A 21,869-nucleotide genomic window follows, 5' to 3' on the forward strand; every position below is an offset into this window, starting at 1 on the left:
ACGTACTCTGCTCTGTTTTTTTTCCTGCTGGCTGATTTCCTAGCAAACTAAGCTGAGCCAAACCTAAGCCACATCAGCAGTTCAAGTCTCTTAAGGTTGAATCTCCAGACCTCGAGGTGGGCTGCTGGCCAGACTCGGGAACAGGAGCCATTCCTCACTGCTACTTCTGGGGGCTCTGGGTCTCAGGGTGTTCGTTTATAAATAGAAGGTGACATTACATGAGGTCTTAGTGAGGTCACTGTCCTGATGCAATCACCAGAGTTTTCCTAACAGATGCTAACAGAAAATACAAATTTTCCATTTTAGGCACATCAAATGAATTACTGTCCCTACACCCTTCACCGCCTGGAAAACATGATTTGCTGCTTTCCTCGGCTGCCCTAATTCTCAACCAAAGCTGTAGAGAACACCTGAAACTGCTGCAATTTTTTTTTTTTAGCAGAGTTTTTATTTAAACTAGGTCAGGTTCAGAAGAGCGTTGAACATCCTTAAATCTGTGTAACTGTGACCTTCAACTCAGAGCAGCATCGAAGATCATAAAAGGAAGATTTTTCACCGACAACGCCGAATGAGGAGCGCAAGACAAGTAATCCGGAGTGATTAGCCTCCCGAAACAAAAAACACATGTAGGACAAAGAGGAGCCTGAGCGCCGACTGGATGTCGTCCCGACGTCTAACCTACCGAGATCAAGACGAGAGCGGGGCGAACGCACACACACGAGCACAGAAATCCACCACGGCCCATTTAACGTCTGGCCTGTCACAAGCTGCAAACTTTATCTAACACTGAGGTGCGAAGCCATATCTAGATCAGCTATTAATTAAGTCTCTCTCCTGCTGTGACGCCTCTATTTGTTCTCCTTCCCACTGGCCTAATTGCCGCCTCCCCCAGTTGGAGAAAGAACAGCTGCCCTTTTCTGTTGCCTGTGGAAACACGAAAACACGAAAACTGCAGCCTGATTAGTCCGGTACGGGCTGTACCGGACTAATCTGATGGTACATTTACAAATTAAGGGGGGAAACAGTGCATAGACTCAGATGCCAAAGCTATTTTAGTGATTAATAGTAGTTTTATTCTCCCTTTTTAATTAAAACGCTTTTAAATCTACAGAAATGACATGTGTTTTAGACCCAGGGTCTGAAAACACCTTAAAAAATGAAACATTTGTTACTTTTTGCAAAACATGAAGATGTAAAATTTGGGGGATTTCGATTTTTTTCACAGTGATTTTACACAGGAAGCTGAAAAACATGGACAAAACAAAAGCACTACATTTGATCATGACGTGGTTCCTGTTCTTAGACCTTTTAAAGTCTTGTTCCTTACGTAAGCCTTAATTTATGATTACGATTATCCTTCTCCTTACTCCGTCTAAATTGTCTCTGACATCACATCACACAGTTTGCGCTTGATTTGCACTCCGGGCAACTCTCTCTTAACAGCAGATGCAGAAAAGCCTGAGAAAAATTGTTCAGGGCAAAACTAGATAAGTTGCTTTTTTCTTTCTGGTGCTTGTTGTGCTCCCCCTTTTCAATACCACCCTTGGCAACTATATGGCCAGTATTGCTTTTTTATATGAGGTGCTTTTTTTTCTTTTAAGTAAAAAAAGAAGCTTGTTGATGCAACATTTTTCTCTGTCCTGGATTACGGTGGTGCCTTTTATGTCAATGCATCTTCTTAAAGCACATACATTAAATCTGAGACACGGTGAGATGAGGCGTTCTGGCAGGGATGAGTTAGCTGAGGCAGTCTTATGTAGACAGGTGAACAGGTGCGCCGTGTTGACTGCAATCAGTGGCAACAGGGGGAGCTGATCCAGAGCAGAGTGGCTGGAGGGAGACTGAGCTGATTGGATGATGGCTTAGAGGTAAAGACTGAGCCAAGAAAAGTCTGAAAAAGTCCAAAATAAACAAACAAAGTCTAAATCATGACAGTCTACTCTAAAGTGAATCAAATTAGCTTTGCATGACTTCACAACTTGTAAACAAGGGTTTTTCTGATTATTAAAATGGTCTGATCAACAAGCATAATTAGCTTTACTGCATTCTGAATCATTGTACAAAAACTGGGGGACAGACAAGGGTTAGAAAAATGGAAAATGAAGCACAGATCAGTCTGACCAGGGTGTTCAACCCATAGACATTATATACGTAGACGCACCATTGGACGCTGCCGGCCACTAGGCCGACGTGCCTACAGGGCGGCCATCTTGGGTCAGACCACAGATCAGACAGCTGCTGTCAAAATGAATAGGAGGCAGCTCAGATCTCATTCTTATCACATGTTCACAGTGATCGTGACCTTTCAGACAGATTACACATATTTATTCAGAACCAAAACTGAAGTCAAACTGGATGAAAAATGTACATGCACTTACATATTTTGCAGTTACATATTAATCTAATATACACACAAATTATATACATATAAATCTCTCTCTCTTTCTTCCTATATATATATATATATATATATATATATATATATATATATATATATATATATATATATATATAGATAGATAGATATATAGATATATAGATATATAGGAGCAAAACTATATACAGACAAGTGAGAGCAAAGGTGCTCATAACAGCATTTAAAAATTATATAATACAAACCGCGATCTGGGGGGAAAAAATCAACAAAAAATCTAAAAACGCATCTTAGAATCAAATATTACAAAATCATAGCAAAACCAAAAATATTGTATAATACATTACACCCCCCCCCCCCACCATAAATCATGTCTATCCAGTAATTTAGGCCCATTTTGTTTGTATTTGGTGTTTAATGTACTTTTCTCTACTTCCATCCCTGCTACCCATTAGCACATATTGTGTTTATGCCGGAAAAATTGTAACTGTAAAGCATGAGGATGATCAGACAATCTTCCTTATGGAAGGTAATTCCCCAGGATCTGGTTCCTAGTGTTCTTTTATTTGCGCACCCATAAGCGGAGTAAAAGTCGAGCTTCCTGGGACGTAGCTCTGGAAGTTTGCTTACAATACAAAATCAAAATTATTTATTAAGTTAGACAACCATTTAATTCAATCAACTGGTCCCATGTAGCCCCTAAAGGGGTGACGTTTTCAGTCAGTTGATTTATCTGAAAATCGGGTGAGAATTCACCGGATTCAGTGTCTAAAAACATAAAGTACATTTTTATGAATTGACGTGTATTCGGTCAGCTTGGTCTGACCTAAGATGGCCGCTCTGTCGGCACGCCTCTCACCCGACGACGGGGCGTCTACGTCTACATGTCTGTGGTTCAGAGTGCGGCCCTTAGCCTATTTGTGGCTCTTGGAGTGATTTTGTGTGGCCACAGTTTGCAAATGAGCCCACCAGCACATTGAAAATGAAAACTTTTTTCAGATACTGAGGAGGAGATCGTTTTTACTGACGAATTAAAATGTGCTTAAATTGGAAAACTGTGGGGTGCAACACTGAGTATTTTTCTTTTATCCCCCATGCCTTTGCAAAGTGCATCACAAACTGCCAATGCTTTTTACTTAAAAGCAAAGTAGGGCAAACCCATTAACTAAACTTGGCTTCAAAAGCAAACTTGTTCAATGAAAGAGCGGCATTTATGATTCTGCAAGGCTCTTAAAAAAATTACAAGTTAGCGGACCTTTACGTCCCCACGTTAGAATACCGATGAGTAACGAGCCTGCATTTAAGTCAGTTTGGTGTGAAGAAACATTTTCAAAAGCACCAAATTTGAGTTACCACCCAGCATGCTTTTGTCATCAGGGTTTTAGTTTAGTTTCTCTTTCTAAATACATGTTTGAGACGCCAGCACCTTGAGAAGATAGAGAAACACCTTCAACTTAATGCAGGAGGTGTCTCCAAACAAATATGTACCCACTATTTACTATTCACTGTCTATTCATGGAAAGAAAATGTCCTGGAAAGAGTTTGTAATATATTAAAATTACAAAATTATGTGAATTGCAAGCAGGGGTAAGGAGGTGATTAAATGCATTTGTTAAATGGAGGGGGATAGAAGACTCAAGGACGAGCGGATCAGTAAAAGAATTGATAACAGCTGCCTTAAAACTGAATGCACCACAGGCACAAAGCCTGGTGGGTTAGTTTAAGCCCGGCAAAACACTGACACAAATTAAACTTCTCTGAGATGAAAGAAACAAGTCAGGCAATCACCTTGGCTGTTCTCCGAATTTCGTCTCAAAGGTATTTCATTATTCAATTCATTACAGCCTTATTGGATCCAGGGATGATTTTTTTTTTTTTTTTTTTTTTGAGGAATTCAGACCATTGTTGATAAGGTTATTTGAGTAGATTTGTCCTTTTTACCGCAGGGGGCTGGCGTGTTGAGGTCCTTTACAGTTGGGCCAAACCTCTCGGAGCAACGTGAAGAATCTAAAGAATGGGAGTCAAATGGAGGTGAAGGGTCACTGAAAAGCCTGCGTAGGGCAGAGCACATGTAGGCTTTAGCATCAACATGCCATCTGCCTGCCCTCACTCGTCCATGGAGACGTATGCGCGGATACTCACCGAGATTGGGCGATATGCTTGCACACACATGCGCTCATATTTCGTCTGGCTTGAGCCGCAAACAAGGACGGAGCTCATGCAGTGGCAGGAATGAGATGATTATTGTAATTTAAGCCACTCGGCTTCGGATCTGTATGCCAGGGAAAGCAGGGAGGGGGGGCGCAATTTGAATGAATAAAAGAACTCTGGATGAATGCGTTTTAACAATTTAATGGAATGAGAAATCAGAGACAAGTTAAAATTTTTATTAAGATATTAGGATTCCAGCCACAACAAGTCTGCGCATAGATAAATATTGAAAATTCATAGGACTGGGAAGACACGCTTTGAACTCAGACAAAATGAAAAGTTGCTGGTTGTGTGATGAATTACATCGAATCAATAATTTAGCAGCGGCGTGATGCTCTGAATGTCTTCTGTTGTCTCTGCGTAAGATGGAAACTGCTCGACCTTGACGAGTACGGAGGGGGTGTGTCCACATGAAGGCTACCGCCTTCATGTGGACAGCATTAACAACTGTGTAAATTATTACCAATATATTTTATTTGTGGTCAGTCTGCTTTAGTTCGTGTTTGAGGCTCTGAATGAAAGCAAATGCAGAAACTCCTATACGATACTGGTTACATCAGTGGGACAAAAGAGAAAATTGTATTTCTTAAAGGACAAGATTCACATATTAAAAGCATGCAAACTAACAAAGCAATGAATGGATAATGCTTTAAATCGTCCATTTGCTTTTTGCTTTTATGTTGGTAGAGAAGCTGAATCCTGTCAGATTACTAGTCAGTGAAAAAGTGCTTTAATCTATATAAAACATAAAGTGGATATAAAACTGGACATTTGTGCTGTTCACAACATCACGTTAAATGAGCACTGCAAACCGTGTCTTTGCTGACAGGGTTCTTATTAAAGCTATAAATTTTAATTCCCTTAAAAACACACCGAAATGTCCCTTTACCTAAACTGGTCAATGACATGGTATCTAAAAAAAGGTGTTGGTCACACTCTGTTCCCTGAAGATATCTACGCCTCACCGCAATAAAACTAAACCTCAGACGCAAATATCTCTGAGTGCTGTGGACTTAAATGTTTCATATATATATAGTGTGAAAATGGTGTGGCACAAGTAGAACAGGACATAAATGGAGAAACGGCGAGCATGGCAGTCGGAGAAAAGACTCCAGCAATGAACAATGGCACCACATGACACATGCTTTAAAAATATATTTTTCATAAATTGTTATATTATTTACTTGAAATTGTTGAAAGACCATGCATTATTCGTTTTGTGAACACTGATGTCACAATAATAATAAATGATAAATAAATCAAGATTTTTTTTATTTCAACATTTTAAAATGAGATATTTGAATATTGCTCACTGCTCATATGCCTACATGTAGTTGTGTAAGTTAGTAAATAGTAAATTACATTACAGAAATCCCCTTGATTATGTCTGATGTTTTTGACCGGAGGACAGCACGGGTAAGGGGGGGGGCTTTGAGGTATAGTGCCCAGGGGCACCGCATTGTCTTAATACGGGCCTGGGCAGACCCACCTTAATAATGAAACGTCGATAATATTTCCTTCTGTTTTTCTATCACATGGAGAATAAGCTAATATAATGTTGAATATGAAAAGCCTCTTCTTCATCTGTGTGGGGATTTTTTTAGACTAAAGCAGAAAACTAATTTCACAAAAAAAAACCTTGATGGGTAAGATCATATTCCATTCCACCAGGTTTGGTCATCCAGCAAGTCCTGGCCCTTCCTGCCAGTGTTCTCTAGATTGAAATACTGGAAACGCTTCAGTGAAAGTCACACGTTGGCATGCACATTTACTTCCTATACATCTTCGTTTCATTCTCAGATCTAAACAGGTAGTGATTACACCCACAGTTTTAAGAGAAAAGGGGAGCATCATGAAAGTATTCAGCTTCCTTAGCGCGCCATACTTTCAAAGTGAATGTAATCCCAGGCCTTAAACCACAAAACTATTACAAGACATAAATACAAAGGAGATTTTGGACTTTAACAGGAATACATAAAATACATGACCCATTTTGGGGAATTATGTACCATTTTGAGGAACCTTGAATGCAGCAGAGGGACCATTTAGCTGCCCCCTTTCCCGTCCTCTTTCAATCCTCTAATAAACAAGCTTCTTAAGGCCAGATTTTTCCACATATGAGGAGTATAAACCTTTCAGACAGTGTCCTTTTGTTTTATTCAAGGTTGCAATAATTGCTTTGGCTCTGAGCTCGTTTTACAGCGTAAAATGGACCGATCTTTTATTTTGCATGGCTCCCTGCTTTAAAACCTCTCCAGCTATGGTTGGAAGAGACCATTTCTTAGGAGTTATGTTGCTCTTCTGTGCCGTTATGGAAATCTTTTCCAAACAGTCACGCTGACACTGAATCACACAGCGAAAGCATCACTGATGGCTGCTCCTGCGCGTGTTTTTTGGTTGCTTACTCAGAACTGACTAAAGTCCTGTACAACTTGTCATTGAGATGTTGCGAGTTTGAATTGAAATATTGTATATATGTGAAAAAGATTTTATGCTTATCAAAGCTTAATAAATGTATTTTTTTCCCACCACTGCAGACAAAATTTTTTAGCTTATTGCACTACCGATTACTGATAGACCCCTTTACTCAACTATCTGATTCAGTTATCAAACCCATGATCAGGTCGCTCTGATGCTATTAGCACATTTAGGGCAGTCGGAAAGGTTACAATGGATAAAGTTTCCCCTTATGACTCATAATTTTAAGCTTAGATTACTCACATTCCTTTATTGGTCGTGTTGTGGTCACTTACCCAGGGAATGTACTTCTCAGATTTTAAACCAGATTTGCATTATGTAGTTGACATGCTTTCTTAAATTACTTTACTATATAGGAAACCTAAACTGCTCATTATGCCATTTATGGATTACATTCACTTTTTAAAAAAGATCTCACAATGATAATTTGAAAAAGTGAGGTGACAACATGCAGACAAGCGCACTATCTCCCCAGAAAGGACAAGAAGCACCGAGATCCCTGCTGTGTTTGGAAACTGTCTGAAAGGTCACAGATGCAGGAGAAAAGTAATTACTAGATAAAAAAGACAGCTGATCAATGGGGCAAGGTTTATTGATCACCCAAATTACTTGTTAGAGCCCAGGTTTGTGGTACATTGACTTTAGTTGGAGTTTCACCTATAAAATAAATGCCTCTGCTCTTCTGTTTCCTGCAATTTTTCATTAGGGGAAAATCCTTCAAGGCAAGTTTATTTATAAAGCACTTTTCAGTAACAAGACTATTCAAAGTGCTCACACAGGCTCAGGCTTTTAGTTACAGGTTATTGTTACTTGAATACCATACATGTATCCAACTGAATTATTTACTACTAAAGTCATTTTCAGATCTTGATCAGAAAGAATGAGAAGATATGCTGTATCACAAAGTTATGTGTATTATCGTCTAATGATGCGGTCTCCTTCCTTCAGCATGCAGTTGTTTGTTTCGTGCTCATTTAGTTTCACTGTCACCGTTCTCAGGAAGCAGGAAACTCTTTTTTTAAGCCTAAGATTTTAGTTCCCCACCTGCTCTGAATCACCAAACAGACCGAAAAAGCTAACGGCTTGAGGGTAAACACAGTGGAGTGCCTAGTAAGTAAAATCACACATATTATCTGCAAGTTCCTCACAAACCACAGCAAAGTCAGAAGTTCATTATGGAATGGGAATGCAGCTGTTTGTAATGCCAGCCCTGCTAAAAAGTCCAATTAAATTCCTGAACTTTAGTTGATTGTTGTTCTTTGTGGTCAGTGTAAATATAGAACTTCCTGTTTTGTTTTGTTTTTGAAAATTAGAGCTGTATAGATAACATTGCAGTTAATATCGTAATGTATTTAGAAAACAGGCAATTTGTGGTAATATTTTTAAGGTGCTGTACCAATTGATTAATATATTGGTCCCACAGAGGCATCGACCCAGGTTCACCTAGACAAAAAACAAAACTGTTCGCCACAATGGAGGGAGCAGTAAGGAGCAGTATGGAGATGACGAGTTTCTCAGTCTGCCTTTGTCTTTTTAAACTATGCTGTCTTTTTGCCGCCACCCGCTGGACCGGAGTGGTACTGTGGTTTTCCTACCAAATTCCCCATATGCTGTTGGGCTGTTTTACGTATAAAGCCCCTAGCAAATGGAAACGTCCCACACTTAAAAGCCCCAGATTTTGGTTTACCCCGGGACAAGGGGCTAATATCTTCATGCTGACTGCTGACCAGCTTCAGACCACAAATGCTTCTAAACAGTGGCGGTTCTACACCAAATTTAGCAGGAGGCCAGGGTGGGGCCATTGTGTTCTCATGGGGGCACAGAACAAAAGATTGGGAAAAACTAAACAGGTCAATATTTCATCGTTTAATATATTAAGTGAGCCAAAGAGCCAATTGTGGCTAAGCAACTGCAGGGTGCAGGCCCCTGATCATATCTCAGTACGGATAGAGCAATCAATTATGACATCTTTGCTAACATATATCATTGTAAGGAACTTATTTAATATTGTGTCTTAGTACAGGCGCCAGGACCAGTTCTACAGGGGCACTGGCCCCTGTTGGCCCCTGTCTAGAACCGCCCCTGCTTCTTAAAGTCACCAAAGTGCACACGGTGTTGATGCACCAACTCCAAAGGGCTTGTTTTGACAATGCCAGGGGGGAAAAAAAGATTCATCAAGATTGCTGCATTTCAGATTGAACGTATTTAACCGTGCAGGCAGGAATTTACAGCGCCTCACAGAAGAATTCACACCCCACTTTGCCACTTTACAGCTACAAATGTAGCATGGGAGTGAAAAGGATTCATGTGTATTTCCCAAGGTTTTTACACATAAAAGTCTAAACAGTGTGGCGGGCATTTGTATTCTGCCCATTTTACTATGAAACCCTAAAAAAGTCTAACACGAGTTGATGCCATCTGAAGACAGAAATAAGAGTCCACTTATGTTCAGCCTGTCTAATTTCAGATCTAGCGTAATTTGGGGCGCAGTAACAGGCCCAGGTTCAGAGACAGCCTGCTGATGAACCTACGGTTCTGAGCTTCCTGTTGTCACTTTTTATATAACATATTTCCCTGATTCACGTGTGTCTCCTGTGCATGTCTATCTGAGGGTTCTTTGATTTTGTCTGGATATGAAAGATAATGCGGTTTGTGTCATTACGCAGAATGCCGACGTTATCTTACCCTGCATAAAACCCTTTGAAAAAATGAGAAACAAAAAGGAAACTTTTGGGTTGGGCTCCTTAGTGAGTAAATATTATTGTGCCTGTGGTTGCAAACAACAGGCCATCAGGAATGACACGCGGAAAGTGTGACTGTGGCTTAAAACAGAGGACAGGAACACGTGTGGTGTTGCGGTTTTAAGGGTGCTACACATAGCCTTATTGTTCCTAATTTTCAAAACAGATACAGATGCACATTTGTAAAATGGTTCTTCCAGATGAAAATACTGCATTTCACTTATCTCCTGCTCCTTCCAATCGATCCAACACAGTTAAGAGATCTGCGTTCAATAAAAAAAAAAAACAGCCCTGAAAGCTCCTTTTAATCCAGAGTTACTGAAGGAAAGCAGATTCTCTCCCCGACTGCCACATCAAACGGGTCCTTTCCCTCTTCTCTCCTCCACGTCGGAGCATGTCGGTGCCGTCTTTATGGCAGTCTTTAAAGCACTTCATCTGGGGCCTCAGGTAGGGTTTCTACTTCCTGGTTGTCACAGTTATGGCTCATTAAAAAGGAAACTGACTCTCTCTCAGATCTTTATAATGTGTGTAAGTTCTCAGTGCTGAAGTTGTCACCCAGGCACATCTTGTCTGCATTAGCATTAACCCAGATAGAGGTCAGTGAAATCACAGTCAGATGCTGCACTCAGGCACCGAGGTCGGTAATAAAGCTACATTTCTGCTGATTCTTCAGTAGTAGGTCAGGGGAAATGTGTTAAGAGGACAGACGTCCTCATGAAATAGTTGCATAAGGAAGACAATCCTTGTTTACAGTTTATATGGGTGCAAAACACATTTCTTTGTAGTTCTTTCATTCTTTATAAGGAGAAGAGAGCTAAAACAGAGAGAGTTGCACATGATCATTTGTTAATCGATCTGACCACATATGTAAGACTTTGTCCTGCCTTTCTTAAGCGTAGGAAGCATCACTATCTCTCCCTTTACGTCTGACATGCACCATGCGCATAACAAGCTCCAGCTGAGTAATTGCTCCTAATTTTCTAGACATTGCAAAAATGCCCATATGGGCTGATCTTCAGTACTGACGGATGCCAAATATTCCACATGTATGCATAGCTGGAATAAAACGTCATGCAAATGTTTTAGCAATGATATGATAATCTCATAGTACACTATGCAGACGCTCTGTCACCACTGCTAAGAGCTTGAAGTGGATGTCGTGGCAGCGGACTTGGATCTGTCTTGTGTGAAGTTCTGCAAAAAGTGATGTGACCACTCTGAGGCATTCATAGACTCTGACTAGAGCATTGAGCTTGTAGCCAAAGAGGCTCCAGCAATCATGGCAAAACGCAGCCTATTAAAAAACTTAGCTAAACTGTAGCAATTAACAAGGTCTAAGGGACTCCTATGAGTTCACTAACATGGAAATATGTGTTTGTTTGTTTTAAATCCTCACATTGGGTCTCAACCATTGGTTGCTTTTAAGAGAGAAATATTCATTAAAGGGCTCTAGTTTGAAATCTTACATATTTAGACTAGTCAACATTCACTTGAAAATATAAAACGTGGACTGAATTATTTGACATTTTTGCTTTAAAAGAACTTTCTGATTTGTGAAGCCTTCAATATTTGTGTGAAAAAAAAAATATTCTTAGTATGTTATCTGTTGACCTATTTGGATCAGGTAATGTCAAACATGATTAGTTTGTAAGTCCCATAGTAAAAGCTATATTCCTAAGTACTATTTGCAATGGGACAGGGTGTCTGTTGGGTTGTTTGTGAGGCGGCAGAAGTAGGGAATGCCCCAGATAGCAATTTATGCAAGAACCACCTCTGGTCATAATTAGGTATCACTTGTATCTTGTGAAAAGCTTTGGAATATATGTTTAGACTGGTCTTAGATCTCAAAATAGTATTGAGTAACAGGTTCTCGATTATCCTCTCTTGTTTTACAAAAAGATATTCTGAAAGCATCCGTGTGTGTGACTCTTTAACGAACTGTTGTAATTGTGGTGTAAATGTGTCCGAGTCAGATCTCTACATCCAGATCTGACTCGGGCACATTATTGAAAATGAAGCAAAGAGACTGTCAAACGTCTTGGGAGCTGAGATGCTTTGAGCAAAGAGAGAAACAGAAATCACGTCCAAAACTACGGCGACCGTCTCCTCAGCTTCCCAACATCAAGCTTTGTCAAAAAAAATAGAAAAGAGACCGAACCTTTGCTCATTTTGGAATCCCTGCTTCAATTTAGTTTGACCATATCATGTTTTTGTTGTGTCTGTATTTTTCATTAACAAAAATACCCCCACCCACCTCCACAAACACACACTGAGGTTTCAAGGTGCAAACTAAAAACTTCCAGCATAAAGTTATACTGACATAAACATTTTTACAAATGTTCTAAGTTCTGCTGCAGAGAGCTGCTGACGGTCCTGTTATTCAAGTAATGTGATGTATAATACCGGACAGAAGTGAATCACATTGTTCTCACATCTACTTAAACCCATCATTTTGGATTACCCCATGGGATCAGTACAAACCTTTTCAATGAATAAAAAAAATACACATTTTTAAACACAATTGCCTTGGTGATAGGAGCTGAATTCTGCTGAGCACAGACCCCTGCTGATTCACTAAAAGAAGCTGGGTAATTTAAGCAGTTTGTGTGATTTAGTTCATGTACGTCGAAGGTGTGAAAGATTAAACGGCTGCTGTTGGATTTGTGGCAGGACGTCAGCGAACAATCATTTGCCGAACGGAGGGACGTGTTGCTGATGGCTCTGTTCTTTCTTCTCCGCAGGGGGTTATTTCTTTACCTGGAAACAAAGTCGCAGAATATCCAACCAGCGCAGATGAAGGAGGGAAATTTCTTTTCGAGGTCATTCCAGGTAGGATCAAAGTCCTTTTAATGCCTTTGGGTTTCACCGAGCAATTATAGTAATGTGTAACAGGCAGCAGAATGGACCTAAACATGGACGAATGAAACCAACGTTTGTTGGCTTGTCAAGGTTTGCTGCCCAGTCATTTCTTTTTTTTATTTTAGGAATTACAAATACATAATATACATAATCTGAAGCCCTCGAGCTTTAGCATTACTGATTTCTTTTATTGGCTATGTGCTCCTTTGAAGACAAAGAAAGGTTTGACTTGTCACTGTTTTTGTGTTGTACTGGTTTTGTTTTAGTATTTTTCATATACCACTCATCCATAAAGAGAGTTGTGTAGTGCCTGACTAATGCTGGCCCTTCATCAGATTCTCCTACCTGAGCTGTGCTTCTCTGCTGCTCCTCTTGTCTGTTTTTATCAGCTTAGGTTCACGGCCATTGTTTGGTAGTTCTGGTAGCGGTGTCTTACCCTTTATGTTTTTGGATGATGGATTGAACAGTTCTCTGGGACACGTTGACAGCTTGGGATAGTTTTTTTTGTTTGTTTTTTAAACCTAACCCTCCTTTAAACATCTTTTAAACTTTCTCCCTGATCCCCTGAGCTGGATCAGCTGGATTTACAATGAGTTCAAGATATGACCATGGTTTTTGTTTATTTTGTAGGGGAGGTTTGAAAGCAGCTTCTAGTACTGGATTATATGTTGGAGTAAAATTTACCTCACACATGTTCATTAGTAACATATCTTTAGAACCGTGCTTCACAGTTATGTTATACTTTGCTTTGATTTAAAACCTATGTCCCACCCCAACTTATTTCTGCATCATCTACAACCAGCCCTTTAGTTTACTAGATAAATTCAATTCATAACTTCACCAGTTATGTAAATAAATAGTACATTATTTCTTCTCTCTCTCTCTCTCTCTCTCTCTCTCTCTCTCTCTCTATCTATCTATCTATCTATCTATCTATCTATCTATCTATCTATCTATATCTATATATATATATATATATATATATATATATATATATATATACTCCAACATACATAAACAGGGATGTACCCATAATATAGGGAAAGTAAAACATCATCAATATTTGCCCTTCGGCCTTGGTTTCTATACTTACTGGAATATTTTTTTTCATTAGGATTTGAAACGTTTCACATTTGGACATTGCATAATCTCACGCCACAGACTGATCCACAGATTTTTTTTTTTTCCCCTGGTGGTGCGAACCCTTTGAGCTTCAACTTCAAACCTTCCCTGTAACGGGTGAACGTCTTGCCGGAAACGGAACATGGCAAAGCCTGAAAATACTTTTGCAAGGAAGCGCAAACCACCTGGAAAGAGGTATATATTACTACATAAACAAATGTTGTCCTATCCCACTGAGGGCAACGAAACAAATCTTTTGTATAACAAAAGTGTCTGAAAGGCTCATGGATGCTGGGGGGAAACAGACGCAGCTGTCGGTGACAGAGTGTAAAGTTGTGCTAAAGCCCAGGAGAATACGCAGGATGTGAGCAACAACCACTTGTTCTTTTTTTGGTATCAGTCTGTCCCCTTGGGTGCCACCGACCCAATGCATCTCAGATAACACAAACATCCAAGCATGAAGGCGACTTCTCACTTGATCCGTGACCAAACACATGGTATGGCAGCAAAAGTGAGAAGTAGAACTGATGCAAACACACTCCAGGTGTGTCTCATGTTTGTTTGAAAGGCGCTTGGTATTTTTGGTATGAGAATGTATACTTTCCTATTAACTTTATTGGACACTTTTCTGTTTATACTGCTTAAAATTCTGCCCTTTTTGTTTTTGGTCCCCAAATAATGGGAGGACATTGTTTTACAGAAGCTAGAGAACAACGTTTTGGGAATTACTTGAAACAATTTCTCAGCATAAGAATTTAGCAAAGCTCAGAACATCAGATACAGTAATGCTAAAAGAAAATGCAGGTTGTTGTGATGTACAAATATGAGATCATTGGTAAATAACGTAGCAGCCTTTCCCGGATAAATTGTCCCACGTACACATTGCATATCGAGAGAAAAGGTTTTAGCAGAGGAAAAAGAATATAAAATATACAATATCTAAATATACAAAAAAAATATCCACAGCTTTATTTGTACACCATGAAGGCAGTCAGCAATACATGGAGAAATTAAAGACCGCATGGAAAATGTTGCAGTTGGGTATTAAGACAGCCTCCTTTTCTTCAAAGGAAAACATCCAGGCATTGCTTAATGTCTTCCAAAATCTGATGGAACCAAACTGGAGCTTTTGGGTTATGTTTGGAATTATTTACATATTCAGAGTTATATAAAAGCAACACTCCACGTCACATTGCCAAAGAGGCAGTGGCATCTTTTAATCCACGTTAGAAGAAGCCACTGCCATCATCAAGTTGGAGGGTTACCTCTATTCAGACGGAGCCAAGGGTTTTGTCAGCGTGAATTGAAGAGTTATGAATAGTCACGAATACGGATCAGCTTTAACCCTAAATCATCAGCTACTGGAGAGTGAAACATAAACAGGGGATCCGTTTTTTCCACATCACTGTGGGTCCAAACATGCATCTAAACCAACAGTGGAATGACTTTGGCTTGAAGAGGGCTGTGGACAGGAGACATGGAGAGCTTCTGCAAAGTTAAGGGGTAAATGTTGTAAAGATGGAGAATGGTAAAGACAAATCAGACTTAATGCTGAAAGCAAATCGGAAGGGGCTTCAGCAAAGTACTACTTTAAGGACTTAACATAGCACTAGTTACGCAACTTATCAGCAGTAGTGTACAGGATAAATGTAACATGTGTGGAGAGAAGCCTGAAATTATTTATCTCATTCTTTACATAAACAATCATTTTAGCATGGTTGTGTGTGTGTGCACTTTTGGGAGCCACTGTATAAGTTGTTTTAGTGTCACTTTCAGCACATGCCATCGTTCGTTATTAATAACAGCAATAGTTCATAAGATGCTTCAGATTTCCGCTGAAACCAAAACAATAACTGATGTGCACAAGGGGAGATGTTCCACACAAAAACTGAATAAATTAATAAAATCAGACATTCAACCTTTGGCAAATTGTGCAGTTTTACAGTTATCAGATTATTTTAAAAAAGAAATACAAACAAGCCTTGTAGTTTTGCTCTCTTTTTTTGTGTGTTAATGCTTAAAAACTACCCAGTTTTGAAAGGCCATCAACCATCACAGGTGCAGAGCTGATGTCAAAGAAATGAAACTGTGCATGAAGCTATCATGAAACAAACGGTATTAGGAAAATATCTGAGCACAGATTTGTCCTTAAGCAATACATTTAAATGAAAAGCTTTTTTTTCTTGAAGTATTTATTAGAAATATATGATGTACATTTTTTGTATCACCTAATTCATTGCGATACGCAAACATCTAAAGCCCTGTTAATTTACTCCGGTTGTCTTCTCAGTGTAGATTTCAGTCTTTCTCGGTTTGACTATTTTCAGAAGTGAAACATTCTTTCTTCTTATACACAATACCTTATTTAAGAAAAGAGCATGGAAGTCCTTATTTCTTGTACATTTAATAAGTGAATTGTTTGTGACTGAGTAAAATACACATTCAGAGTGTAAACTAGGAATACCAAGTTATTTTCCAGATTTCTATAGCTTCAGTGCTAAAGACGTGTTTACCAGATACTCAGACTGATTAATGTCCAGCCATTTCTGAAAATTTGGTGGAGATCCTTAAAGATATACTTACAGACAATCAATAGTTGTTTTTATGTATTAATGGGCAATACGATGTTTTGTTTATTATCATTTACTGGCAATATGGTCATGATACAGCCTTGGATACCTCTGAACACTTGACTATTTACTTTGGAGTCATGTGTTAATTGCACACATTAGTGGGGAATGGGTATATTCTTACTGGCGTGTGTGTGTGTATATATTTATATAACTAGATAGATAGATAGATAGATAGATAGATAGATAGATAGATAGATAGATAGATAGATAGATAGATAGATAGATAGATAGATAGATAGATAGATAGATAGATAGATAGATAGATAGATAGATAGATAGATAGATAGATAGATAGATAGATAGATAGATAGATAAAAAAACTTTGTTAATGATACATTTCTGGTTTTTAAAAAGTCCCATTCTTCTCCAAAAGAGATCTCCCATTCGGGTTATTAAAGGTTTAGCTGGTTAGTGGTTGATTAGATGTTATAATGTAATTTTTATATTCACACCACAACATTGTGCTGGCAACCTGCCTGTACAAAACTGCGCTCGTCCACAGATGCGAGGACAGGCCGACAAACTTCCCCCATCCCGCACCGTCCTCTGGTCCCTCACACTGATGGGAGTACAAGAACACAGCTTGTTGTGAGGCGGCCAATAAAGACGTTTAAGAGACCCAAAGGCCGCTAATGAAAGGAAAACCCAGCACATTTATTCCACTGCTCTAAATGTGGCGCAGCAGTCAGAACACAACTCATACTGACGGGAAGCGAAGGGGGGTGCGTGCATGAGGAATGGAGTGGAAGTGAGAGCTCCACAGAGATGTCCGTTGTCTTGTAGTCGGAGGGGATGGGGGGGGGGGGGGGGGTTGTTAAACATGAGCTGGGTATCTGCTTACTGCTTTGGGCTTCAGGATGACTACTCCTCAGACTACAAACCCTTGAATTCTCAGCACTGGAAAGTTTTACAAGCTCTCCTAAGAGCACTGGGAGAGGAAAGAAAACAGAAAGTTTTTGCAAAAGCTCACTGAAAACATCTCTGCTACTTTCATTCACCTGCACCGAGAGCTCTCGGATGCTATTTTTATCCCCAGCCCTTGTTCACGGCTCTCTTGTTCCACATCTGGTTGCTGTGTGTTATACCTGCACAAATAAAGGCACCGAACAAACCACTCTGCGAGCGATGTTTAGACTGGAAGCAAGGTCTTGTCTGTATTTTTAGCTGAGTAACAAAACAACACAGACACGGGTACAATGGCGCTTTTATTTGCTCAACTAAACTGAGACTCGCTGGGTGCCCCGCTACATGGTTTTAGCATGGGCATGCTGAGAGAGGAAAAATGCAAGGATTTACCCGTCAGAGGGGACATTTATTTGGCATAAAATACGTGCTTTTAAGACAACATGAGGTTTGGATTTTAGAAACAAATTCCCCTATTGGATTGTAATTGATTCATAAACTTGACTAGCCTTAAACTTATTCTGCTGATAGGATTTTAGGAAGGAATGTGCCTCCGTTGTAGTATCTTAAATAAACAGGGAGGGATGCCTAAGTAATAAAGAGAATTAATTATCTGAACATAAATTTGATTTTATCTGAAATACGAATCACAACTTCTCAGGTTTTACTGCGCGCTTTCATCTCCACCTTGATCCTCTGAAGAATGCCAGGACACATGAAAAACTGCTACCGACCATGAACTCTCGCTACAGCGAGCGAATAATGAATTCAGACACAGTGACTTAAACCTTTCTTTTTATTATCCCTGTCCGTCTAAGGTGAGTCATGCTGTTTCTTGTCTGCATCCAGCAGTGATCTGAACTATGTTAATGCCATTGAATAAAAAAATAATGACAGGAAACTGTCCTTGTTATTTTCCTAGAAGACACAGTGTGCTTTCTTTTCTCAGGCTCCAATAAACTCTATGTTTTGGCTTTAATATAGGTTTCTGTCTGTTCGTACCAGTCCCAGTCTTTGGTTCTCTGAACTCCCAGGTAATGCTGGTGAGACAAGTAAATATGGCAGCATCTTCAAGCTTATCCCATTGTCCTTCCTTCTGTTGAATAATAGAGAAACTAATGATAATTCTCAAAAACAGGAAACATGTTGCTGCTTTGTTTGGCCCCAGAGCATTCCATTGAAAATAAAGGGATTCTTACACAGACCATTTTGAGCTGTGTAGAAGTTGTGGATGCTTCGCATTGAAAGGCTATACTGCCCTCATGTGGTTGTTTAGCATATAACAGCTCTGGTAATGTTTCTCACATTTTCAGCTCTAGATCGCCACAAAGGGACAGCAATAGTAACTTTCAATCACTTGTTAAGGTAAACAAACATTTGCAATGCAATAATGACACAGCAACTGTTACATTTAATTTCTGGATTCATTACTAATATATTACCTATTTGACCTTTGTTTATACCAATTGCAAAAGCATTATCCCAGAAATAACTTTTTTAAGTCCCCCATAGTGAGGACCTCGCCCCAGACTAGGGAATCAAAAGATTTATTTCCTAATTTATCTATTTTAAATGGAACCGCATTGTTTAGATAACACCAACTTGCATTTAACATGTTCATTAAAATAGTAATAATAAACAGGATAATTAAACGATGAAAATCAAACTGTGCAGCATATCTAAACATATGCAACAAACAAATGCAGTTCATAAAGCTAAGAGACAGTTTCATACAAACTAATTCACATACACAGTGCTGATTTTTCAAAAAGCCATTTTAAGTTTGAAGATGTGATACAATTCTGACTGTCTGACAGGCTGATAAAGAAGTCTTAAAGGAATAAAACTGCTTAACAAAATGTTTCTAAATGGGAAGATACTATGATTGTTATTTATTCGACTTCCCTTTGAGACCTTTAATTGAACAATCTCCTTTTGTAGCTCCTCTTGTTTTTGTAGTTTTGTTTCGCAGGTCATTTGAAATGCACAAATTCAAACGGAGGAAAAGGGACAGTAATCCTGAAACCTATAGCTTGGGTAAAATAAGTATTTTAAAGGTGACAAAATTAGTAGTCTTTCTGTTGTTATAAAGAATCTTTGAGATTAGATCTGCACTGTCTTTTAGAAATGAAAATTCCCACTGTTTTGATCAAATTTGCCATAAACAGCATCTTCTGAGCCAGCATATAACCTTCACCGTAATATCTGTCAACCAGCCTGCCACTTTTTTTGCAGTTTCAGTAAATCTACAGTTGCAAAATAAACAGAGGTGGACCAACTATAGAGCCTTGTGGGACACCACTTGACAGAAAACAAGGGAAACTCAATTTAAATAATTACACAACTTTTCACAGCTTGATATTTCAGCTATGATTTTACCTAAATGGAATATCTAAATATCTGTTTTTGTGTATTGCCACTTATGAAAGCCATGCGTTTATAATTAATACCTTAACCTAGATAAAAAGTTTAAAAATGGACTCTTGCAATACATGAAGAAGATCCTGGGTTTGGATCCTGGCCAGGATTTTTTTTTAGCATGGAGTTTGCATGTTCTTCCTGTGCATGCGTGGGTTCTCTCCGGGTACTCCAGCTTCCTCCCACCGTCCTAAAACATGACTGTTAGATGTGTGTGTGTGTCCTGTGTGGCTCTATGTTCCCCTGTGTACTCCAGGCTATCCCCATGACCGCTGAAGATAGGCGCCAGACCCTCTGTGACCCTACTCGGTCAAGCAGATATAGACAATGAATGGATGAATATTAATTCAAAGTGGTCAGATTCTGATTAAAACAGTTTCAGAATAAAAGCCATATGTATTTAATTTCTGAAACTATAAAAAGAGAGAATTTCCAAAAATATTGAGCAGAGATTTTGCCACTATATAGTCCCAGACAGCTAACAAAAAGTGTGTCAAAGTGTTCTATTAATTATAATTTTCAAGTAAATACTAATTTGTGTAGATTTTAGCAGGAACCCTAAACCTGGAATCTCGGTCTTCTCATTAAAGAACCCTGAGTCGCAGTGACCTCCTGACTATAACTAATACATATTGGAGAATGAAGACAGACATGCAATTTTCTAACCACAGACAAGGGCACTGTTTTTAGGATCAAGTTAAGTCTGGCTAAGCTGGCAGGATGACTGAAAGCTGATGATTAAATGATGGATGGAAGAATTTAAATTAAACAAACCAGCGGGGGGAGGCATTTAATTCTCCAAGCAATTATTTATCTTGTTCAGTGAGAAATATGACAGACTGAATATGACCCTGCAGACACCAGGATTTTGGGTTAGGGAAGCCCCTGTGGAGTAATAGAGAAAATGTGAATCTGTCATGCTGACATTTAATTGTAAGAATATATGGAGGTGGTTTTCAAATCAACCCCAGTGTCACATTAGTTGAGAGGTTAAGGATAATTTATGCTGCTGGCCCTTTCTGCGTGGATGTAAATGTGTGTGGCCTAGAGTTGAGCCTCCATAAAAGTTCAGTGACCGCTAGTGCAGCTGATTTTTGTACCATTTCATCCCTCAATAGCCTTACTATTGCCTGCATATATATTGCAAATAGTGTTAAAATGTCAGTACTATAATAAACTGACAGCTACCATCTGAAGATAATAGCTTTAATGGGAAAATGCTGCCTTGAGTGTCTCATAAATATGATCTATGATATGATATATGATTCCTTGAAAAAGCATTTAAACACCAAAACCTTTGCACATTTAGTAATATGACAACCACAGCATGTAATGTGTTTTATATGATTGACTGCCGCAATGTACAAACACATACAAACACAGCCCACCTATACCACAGAACACGTTTTAAAGTGACATTTTATTGCAACATCTAAAGTCGTGCTAAACTGTTCAACATGAAACATTAAAAACACAGTAGGTGGAAATCCTTCATTGCTGGTTTAGCCACCATGGCTACTGTTGGTAAAACAATAACAATGGCAATAATGCTGTTCTAGACAGTAATTTGTGCTAATAAACAGCACTGAAACATCCCGTCTGATGAACACTGAAAGGTAGCCCTTGTACTAATGACTAAATGTTACATAAATTACAGAGAACTGCTAAAAACAGTCACAGTGTGAGGTTTTATTCAATGTAGCTGCGAGTAGCAGCCATTATGAACACAGAAGTCGGGTACCGTCCTGTTGCACTGACTTACCGACTCGTGATACCGACTTTAGGGGCCGTTCCAGTTAAAATGTCCGACTGGGAGGTCAAGCTTTCCAACTACTGAGGACAAATGAAATGTACTATTAGTATGTTGCAATGACAATAAAGCTGATCATTATATTTACTGTAGATTTTATTAACATTGTTTTGTTTTGCTAAACTGTGCCGTGTAGTAGCTGGCCTAGAGCAAGCCGGAGATGAAGCAGCTGGTGACTTAAACTTTATATCAGCGAGTGGTTTGAGCTCTGATACTGCGGTAAACAGCTTGTTTCCCTTTATCTGTGTATTCTCTTCCACTTCTTTCACTAACCCACATAAAAATGTCTGCATAGTCCTTATAAACTAAGCTAAACTAAG

The 21,869-nt window shown here is 39.1% G+C and overlaps 1 protein-coding gene across 2 annotated transcripts in view; it reads left to right on the forward strand.

Annotated features, from left to right (window-relative positions):
- The window catches only part of arhgap24 (Rho GTPase activating protein 24), an 80,904-nt gene that overhangs the window by 18,706 nt on the left and 40,329 nt on the right, over positions 1–21,869 (forward strand). For both annotated transcript variants that reach the window (XM_036140297.1, XM_036140298.1), the window contains one exon: positions 12,546–12,633. In XM_036140297.1, the coding sequence (XP_035996190.1) occupies positions 12,546–12,633 (88 nt within the window). The remainder of the gene's footprint in view (positions 1–12,545; positions 12,634–21,869) is intronic.

Source organism: Fundulus heteroclitus, chromosome 8 (genome assembly GCF_011125445.2).
Source record: "Fundulus heteroclitus isolate FHET01 chromosome 8, MU-UCD_Fhet_4.1, whole genome shotgun sequence".
In the NCBI taxonomy this organism is placed as follows: domain Eukaryota; kingdom Metazoa; phylum Chordata; class Actinopteri; order Cyprinodontiformes; family Fundulidae; genus Fundulus; species Fundulus heteroclitus.